The sequence below is a fragment of the Lolium perenne genome, chromosome 7 (assembly GCF_019359855.2).
Source record: "Lolium perenne isolate Kyuss_39 chromosome 7, Kyuss_2.0, whole genome shotgun sequence".
Lineage (NCBI taxonomy): Eukaryota > Viridiplantae > Streptophyta > Magnoliopsida > Poales > Poaceae > Lolium > Lolium perenne.
Window position 1 is genome coordinate 15612531 of NC_067250.2, and position 9103 is coordinate 15621633.

The 9103-nt window shown below is 41.7% G+C and overlaps 1 protein-coding gene across 1 annotated transcript; it reads left to right on the forward strand.

The window, feature by feature from the left end:
- Nucleotides 1–3400: 3400 nt before the first annotated feature.
- LOC127316227 (wall-associated receptor kinase 2-like) lies at nt 3401–8842 on the forward strand. The gene is made up of 3 exons (XM_051346637.2): nt 3401–3592; nt 3683–4337; nt 7782–8842. The coding sequence occupies exons 1-3, from the start codon at nt 3401–3403 to the stop codon at nt 8840–8842; spliced, it is 1908 nt and encodes a 635-aa protein (XP_051202597.1).
- Nucleotides 8843–9103: the final 261 nt, after the last annotated feature.

Genomic DNA, 9103 nt, shown 5'->3' on the forward strand with positions numbered 1-9103 from the left:
CTAGTCCAGTGTAACAATACTTTAATCTCTTTGGCCTGTTTTTTTTTAGAATCCCTGTGGACCCGTTCAATTGGGTGTGTTAGAGCATCTCCAGCCGCGTTTCCAAAGCGTCTCCCAAACGGTTGGATCGAGCGTTTGGGGGACGTGTTTTGTTCATGCCACGTTTGGGGATATCGCTCCCCAGCCGTGTCCCCCAAACGCCGCCTCCAAACTTTTTGTATAGGATTTTCGAAAACACAACCATTTATTTAACATAGCATACAAATAAATATATTTGCCAAATTGTTTTCAAATTAAAATACAACAATCAATAAAACAACTAAACAGATGTGATAAATGGGGCTAGATCAAGGCGTCGCGGCATTTGCTGATAATTCTTTGATACTCCACATATGCTCAACGAGATCATTTTGAAGTTGCTCGTGAACATTACTGTGACGGATCTCTGCGTGCATGGCGAGGAAATCAGCAAAATCTGCAGGGAACTCATGATCAACCTCCGCAAGAGGGCCCTGACATTAATAGGGACCAACATGTGTTCTGACATGATTCTTGCGGTCATCCTCGATGATCATGTTGTGCATGATCACACAAGCCTGCATCATCTCCCACATTTGATCGTGACATCAGCTTAGAGCAGGGTGCTGGTCAATTGCAAATTAAGCTTGAAGAACACCAAATGCCCGCTCGACATCCTTCCTGCAAGCCTCCTGTCGTGAAGCAAAGTGGCAATTCTTCTGACCTGATGGAGCCGAGATTGTTTTGACAAAAGTGACCCGTTTTGGATATATGCCATCGGCTAGATAATAGCCTTTGGTATATTGGTGGACATTGATCTCATAGTTGCATGGTGGAGCATGACCTTCCACTAGTTTGCTGAACACCGAAGACTGCTCCAACACGTTGATGTCATTGTGTGATCCCGCCATGCCAAAGAAAGAATGCCAAATCCACAAGTCATAATCCGCCACAGTTTCCAGCACCACACTAAAATATCCATGATGCCCTTTGTGTATATCTTGCCAGGCAAACGGGCAGTTCTTCCATGACCAGTGCATGAAATCGACGCTTCCAAGCATTCCAGGAATTCTCTGGTCGCATTTTGTGCCATGATCCTTGCAGTCTCTTCTTCAGTTGGCAAAACTTGTACATGCACTCAATGGCAATAGACTCACTCATGCAAAGGTAGTCGTCCTGTGTATAGCAGGTGCTCCGTATGCAAGCATTCTCATGACGGCGGTGCACTTCTGAATCGACGAGAACCCGGCAACGCCTACAGCTAGCGTCGTGCTTCAGCTTGAAGTAGTTGTCGAACTCTCGAACGCCGTGGAGGATATTCGTGAACAAACCCTTGCTCATCCTATATTGGCGCCGAAAATTGTCGGCATATGTTCCTCATCTGCGAAGTAGTCTTTGTGCAGCATGGTATGCCCCTCCATCCTCTGTCGGGGCTTCGACTTCTTTCTCCCCGGTTTTGATCCTCCGCGGCGCGGCCTCTTCCGCTTCTCCGCATCAGCGTCAATCATGTCATGGATGGACGCGATGATCAGCAAATGCTCCCGGATGTCGTCGTCGAAGGCTTGCTCGTCCTCTAGCTGTCGGACAAGCATCTCGTAGTCGCTATCCATGTCTGAAGCAAAACTAATGGTTAAAATTGCGCCGCGGCAGACGAGGCAACGAACAGGGGCCTATCGTGCCTATCTGACAAGTCGTCGAACACCTTATGTGCACGGAGGTGGGGCGGATTTGAGGCCGAGTTCTGGGACGCGCTGGCGAAGCGGCGGAGGCGAAAAGGCCGGCGAGAGAGCCAACCGCGACGACGGTGCCGACCTAGAAGAGATCAGCCGTCGAAACGGCCGGCAAATCCAGTGGTGGCGGAGGGGTGGGAGGCGCGGGAGGGAAGGCGCGACGAGAAATAAAAGGCGCGAACCAACGGTTATGAAAATATTCGCCGACAGGTGAGACCAGCCTCGCTTTTCGTTGTGTACGGCGTGCCCGAAGCGTCCCCTGTGTAGGGGGATGGGCTCGGACCGCCGAATACCGTATTGAACCACGCCAGTTAAAAGGAGGCTTTGGGGCACGTGGCTGGAAGCGTTTTTTTATCCATCCCGCCCCACTGGCCGTGTGAATTCAGTCGATCAAGTCATGCATACATGTTTAGATATTCTTCTCCTCCAACTGAGGCATGTGCTTCCGCGGTGCTGCTCGACAGCTCAAGCCATTGAAAGAAAAGAAAAGAAAAAAGGAAATCGGTGGTCAAACAAAATATTAAAATACAATAAAATAAGGAAGGCTAAGCTAGAGATCTGTTTGGAGAATGCATAGGTAGCTGGCTGTATACAGATGCAGTACACGCGCATCCGGCGCTCTTTGTTTTTTGTAAGAACACCAGGTGTTCATTAAATCACCACACATCCATTACCATCAGTATTTTTTTTGCATGAGTTTCTTCTCAATACATGACTCAAACTACTAAAGTGGGAATAACATAGGTAGTAATATCGTATATTCTATAAAGGTATATTCTATAAAGAATTGATGACATGGTATGACAATAAATAATTAAAGAGAGTGGTGTGGTAACAAGCTATGTTATCACAATAAATAAATACTTAAAGATAAGTATACAATATAATAAATAATACAATGCACGAAACCACATAGTATAAGTTACTACCCACTATATATAAAGGTACTACCTACCTCAGGGATTATAAGACCGTAGCATATTTCTAAGTTATCAATTTGATCAACATAACATGAATTACACGACACAAAAATTATATCATTAGAAAGTTAAACATCTAAATTTTTCAATGATATATATTTTGTAAGTATATAGCTTGTATTACGTTGATTAAATTTTCGACCTAGAAATACGCGTCGATTTTATAATCTCTAAGGGAAGAAGTAATAACTTTGACTAGTAACATAGTAAACATAATATATGTTAAGTTAGTCCCAGTGTGACCTCGTTAGTTCAGCCGGAAGAGTGCAAATTTTAAGTAACATTCAATGCCTCGTTAGAATGAAAGTATAATGTTTACGCGACTAGATTCTCTCTTAAGGTCTGTCAGAAGAGAAAGCATCTAGTCAAGTGGAACGGTAGTTTAATCACTCTTCTATTGGGTGTGTTAGCAAGCTAGATGCATGCATGTTAAGATATTCTGCTGCTTCAACCGAGGCATGTGCTTCTGCGGTGCTGTTGAGGTCATTGAAAGAAAAGAAAAAGGAGAAATCGGTGGTCAAACAAAATAGTACGATAAGAGGCTAGGCTAGAGAAATATCGATCTGTTCGGAGGAAGCAGAGGTTGCTGGCTTTATATAGATGCTAAATTGCGTTGAGTTGGTAACATCCGCAAATCAAAGCCTAGCTAGTTAGCGCGCTTTACCACCAACAATGTCGCCGCTGGTGTTGCTGCTACTATTAGCGACCGCGTTGCGAGTCCTAGCCACCGGCACCGCCGTCGCAAAGAAAACCTGCCAGTCAAGCTGCGGTGGCGTCGACATCCCCTACCCATTCGGCATCGGCGAGAACTGCTTCCGGCCGGGCTTCCAGATCATCTGCGAGAAGGACCCATACGGAAGCGAGGTGCAACCGTTTCTCCCGGGCACCAGCTATCGCGTCCCCATAAGCTCGGTCTTGGCAGGCATGCTCGGGGGAGGAGTTTCCATAGAGCAGAAGGTACGCGTGCTTAGCCTCCACGTGCAGCCACGTGCGGAGGTCCGGGTGATGCTGAATGTGGCGTTTCAGTGCTTCAAGCCCGACGGTAATGTGATCTGGCAATACAACGGCGGTGTGAATATGACGGAGAATAGCGTCTACCGGATCTCCAGCGCCGAGAACCAGCTCTTCGTCCTCGGCTGTAGCACCTTCATCTACGCCGGCAGCGGGCCGCCTGGCCTCCACTCCCGGTCCTACTATGGCGGGTGCGTGGCCTACTGCAAGGACTCCAGCACCCCGCAGAACAATGCCTGCGACGGCATTGGCTGCTGCCGCAGCAACATCCCACCGGGCCTCACCGACACCCAAATGCAGCTAAGCACATGGTCGCACAAAGGTCTGGAGTACAGCCCCTGCAACTACGCATTCATCGTGGAGAAAGATTACTATTCCTTCAGGGCGGCTGACCTGCTAGGCATGCCAAAGAACAAGACCATGCCAATGCGCCTCGACTGGGCAATCCGGGACTCGGGATTATCCTGCAACAGTACCCAGCAGGGCGCTTGCGTCAGCGGCAACAGCGGTTGCGCTAATTCCATCAATGGGCCGGGATATGTCTGCCACTGTTTAGACGGCTACAAGGGTAACCCTTACGTCAGAAACGGTTGCCAAAGTAAGGCTCTTTTTGTTCTATATATATACTACTATATTCTAGTTTCTTCTTTTATTTAGCCTGCACATGGTGTTTAATTGGCCTTACCTTTCCTTGTCATTTCCCTAAAACTTGTCCATAAAAAGGATTACCTTTTAAATGTATCTATACACTAAAAACTAAAAAGTGTCTAGACACATCTGGATTTAGATAAAAAAATTGACATTCTTTTATAGGCAAAGGTACTTGTATAATTAATCCCATTAAATTTCATTATATTTTAACTTCTATATAATGTATGCAATGTAACACATGTGTGCATTTTGTTTGCCAAACATTTTACAAGCACCGGCCCGACACGCCCAGGTGACTATTAATTAACTTACGAATGATCCACTTATTATGTAGATATCGACGAGTGTGTGGGCAAACCGTGCCCTATGAACAGCGAATGTGTGGACATGCCAGGCTGGTACAACTGCACATGCAATAAAGGATATAAGCGCGAAGGTAATTCAACGACATGGTCATGCAATCCAAATGACCATAGCCCAAAGTTCCCGCTTGCAGCCAAGCTTACCATTGGTACACACACTATCTCCACATACTATTGTTATCTAGTTCTTAACTACTTAATTATATCACATTCCCATGATGGAAATTTCTAATTTTATTTTCTTGTGGGTTTCGTTATTTCCCCTAGCTATATCATTTCATGGAAACTAATTAATGTCCATTATTTTCCAAACCGGATTCAAACTAGTAACTATGGTTTCATTCAAACAACACCCAAAGTAATAGTAAAGCCATTACTCGGAACAACATTTATTGGATAAAACCCATCAATTCCGATTCAACTTTAGATTAATTAAAACCAGCAATATATAAAAAAATATACGCCCAACATTAAACCACGCCACCTTAAAAAAGGTCGCTAGACTAGATGAAGGAGCAACCGAAACACATAAATCAATGTGAATATTAGGAACTGAAACACATAAAAGAGGCACAATATTACCAACCGTCAAACTGTTTGGCGATGTCTTACTAATTAATAAAATATCTCTTATTTTCATTCTATACGCAGTCTCACATTATCGTTACTGCTGAAATAAATCAACCATCAAATTAGATGTGACTATACATATCTCTTCTTGAAAAAAAATTATGCATTGCAAATCTTTTATGCATATATTCCTTTTCTGTTCGAAAACAATACAAATTTGCAACTCTCCGATTTGCATATGTTAATACTAGCAATTTCGAACTAATTCAATAAAAACATCTTATAAAACAGCAGTGATGTGCAAGATCATACTAGTATCATCAAAAATGTGAAACAACATATATGTAGAACATGGTCCCTTAATATTCTAACTATCTAAGCATAATATTTTGTTTAGTACACCGTATCAGTTCAAGCCATTCAATGTTGGTACATATTTGTTGCTTTCCCGATTCACATTCCAAACAAACCACAATCCCATGTTCCATCAACTTCATTGCCACATCTCTCACACTATTAGTATTATTATTAACGTGTGATACTCCTGCCAAAACCACCCCTTTGATATCTCTAGAATCTCAGGGCCAATTTGGCAGCAAAGTTTATGCTTACCATTGTCAGCGTGTTAGAATAATTCTTATTAGACCTTAAACTTGGCTCCTAAATAGGCCATAAAAGTATATATTTCCTATCATTGCACTGCATATCCTTTATTCTCTCATTCATATTCAATGTGAAACTGCAAACATATGACTTAGCATGCTACACATACTCATAGAGTTTCTGCAATGGTGGTTTTTTGCACCGGTTTCATATGACTTGGGGACGCTGTGAAGTGTTGACCCATTAACTGTCATGATCATGGAATTTAACATGGTGAGCCGCTTACTCTAAGCACCCTCAAACCCGATAAACGTCAGTTTTGGTTGACTCGTGATACATGAAGTTAGATCCTCATACAAGTTAAATGATAATCTTTGACTATCATCTGATTCGTAATGTTTCTAAATTTTGCCCAAAATTGTGCCATTTAATTAGGTATCCCTTTGGTGATCACTTCATTATCCTACGCATTATCTCGCGGCACTGACTTCTCTGAAACCTCGTCATGCCGAGCCCTTTTGGCCCATGGATTTATATATTGCCTTGGCTTTAGCATATGTGTGTTGTGCACATATAATCCTTTTCACCATTTTATTTTATTATTCGTTGTTTAAAAAATTATATTGCACTCAATCCCAATAACAAAATGAGTATTTTCCACTAATTTTCACAGTTGTCATCCCACGTTGCTTCTGAATGCCCGCCGCTCAATTTCCTACTGGGTTAGGATGGCTAACAAGGTCTCCTGGTACTCGTTCATCGTTGCTTGCAACATGCAAGTGCCAGTTGATCTTTTTTTGTATATCACTAATTAGTTCCCATGTCAACATATACAAAGTCAAATGTCCAAAATTATAAAAATAGTTGGTAAAAGCCAGGGTGAAAATCGAAGGATAGATCATTCAGTACTAGGAATTGGGAGTTGATGTCATAGTAGACATGCTTTTCGGTTGCTCGGCCCACCAAGTGATTTTTGTGGAAGTTATAGAACCCTAAATTTTGTTTCATGTTTATTGTGATGGCCCTCATGGGGTATATAGAAGTACACGGAGAGGTGAGATCGACTTGGAGTACAGGTAGATGAATCTTAGTCTATCTCTAGAGTCTGTATACTATTCTAATAAATTCTAGGACAATAAGCTTTGTTTATAGCTCATATTTAAGACGTGCATTTGGTGTCGTGTGACTGTGTGTGTGCAATCATAGATGTTGGTTTGATCATAGTGCGTGTGCGCTTGAATGCATCAAAGTTTGTTTGTTCAGTTAATAATCCTACAGGGACATGTCCTATAGAATACAACTAGAAGGATACCCCGCGCGTTGCAGCGTGAATCTTCTAAAAAATTATATTGTCTAAATGAAATGGTATAATATATATGTAATATGAATTGTCTATAGAAGTATGCAATATTTAATTGGCCAAAATAGTTGAGATGCTAAATTTAATTCACATTATTTTTATATTTGATGGCTATAAATTTGCTATGTGGACATTTTAATAAAAAAATGGTGACATAGATAGCTTGCATGCAAGGATACATCAATAATGAATGTTAGTGGGGATGACATGGATATTTGATTGGCTAATGGAATAGATGATGTGGATGGCTTACATGTAGAGATAGACTAACATTAATTGCAGTTAGTGGGATTTTGCTTTATAAGAAGTATAGATTAGTTTAAATACTCTAGATATGTTTATTTTTAAATACACCCTTGTTCACTTCTCAAGAAGATGACAATTGAATTACATGATTAATACTTTAGATATATTCTATTTGTACATGCAAAGCATTAATTTGTCATTTAGTAAAATACAATTTATTACACATGTATAATTGGTCGATAATTTGCAGGGATTGTCCTAGGTGTATCCTTTATAGTTATTGCTCTACTGTTAGCACTAGTTTTCTTCCAAAAGAGACAACTGGACAAATCATTTGAAAAGAACGGGGGTAAGATACTTGAGAATGTGAAAGGCCTGACCATTTTCACCAAGGAGGGACTAAAGAAAATCACAAGAAACAATTCAGACTTTCTTGGTAATGGAAGCTTTGGTAAAGTCTATAAAGGAATTCTCCCTGATGATACTATTGTCGCAGTCAAGGCATCTATCATTATAAATGAAGATACAAGGAAAGACTTCACCGATGAAGTGGAGATTCAGAGCAACATGATCCATAAGAATATTCTTCGACTTGTAGGTTGCTGCCTTGAGGTGGAGGTCCCAATGCTAGTATATGAGTTTGCGGCTAATGGAAGCCTCCAAGACATTCTCCACCAGAATAAAAACCAAGAACTTCCATTGGACTTGCGTTTGGATATTGCAATTGGGTCTGCGGAAGGATTAAAATACATGCACTCGTCCACAACTCAAGCCATACGACATGGTGATGTCAAGCCAGACAACATACTCCTTGATGACAAGTTAACACCAAAAATCTCTGATTTTGGGTTGTCAAAGCTGATTAAAGAGGGACAATTTGCCAAGACAGTAGTAGGGTGCATGGGTTATATAGACCCGGTTTTCTTGAAAACAGGCCTTTTAACACAGAAAAGTGATGTCTACAGCTTTGGAGCTGTTCTCCTGGAACTCATTACTGGGAAGAAGAATGTATATGATGAGAACCAAAGCCTCATCATTGAATTCTGTAAACTTTATGAGAAAGGCAATGGTGGGAGGGCTATGTTTGACAAGGAGATTGCAAATGAAGAAGACATGTTTGTCTTAGAAGAAATTAGCAAACTAGCTGTTGAATGTCTATGCGAAGACATAGAAGTGCGACCAGATATGACAGAGGTGGCTGAGAGACTGGTTATGCTCAGGAGAGACAAGAGACTTAAGAATACACTCTCAACATATGGGCACTTGGAGGATATCACCATGGCCGGGTCACCAATGCAGCAACGAACCTAGCTACTATTCATGCCATTCTTTGGTGCAACTCCGCCCATTTACCAATGGTCAGTAAGTGCGCACCCACTCCCGTAAAGATTGGTTTCTGAGTGTTATGTTATTGTAACTTTATTGGCGCTCCTAGTGTTGTATGTGATGGCTAGCTACTTTCTGAGTATGCATACATTGCAGGTGTGCGTACTTTAGTTTAAGTTAATTCTGTATATGTAATTCTTATGTGTTTGATGGGTTTTATCCTACATTATGTATCTTTCATACCAG

What these genes read in the sequence shown, in the direction of transcription:
- LOC127316227 (XM_051346637.2), top strand. Translation starts at nt 3,401, where the DNA reads ATGTCGCCGCTGGTGTTGCTGCTACTATTAGCGACCGCGTTGCGAGTC. An exon ending in AGGACCCATACGGAAGCGAG is followed by an intron (nt 3,593 to 3,682) that starts GTGCAACCGTTT and finishes TCCATAGAGCAG; the next exon opens with AAGGTACGCGTGCTTAGCCT. An exon ending in CGTCAGAAACGGTTGCCAAA is followed by an intron (nt 4,338 to 7,781) that starts GTAAGGCTCTTT and finishes GATAATTTGCAG; the next exon opens with GGATTGTCCTAGGTGTATCC.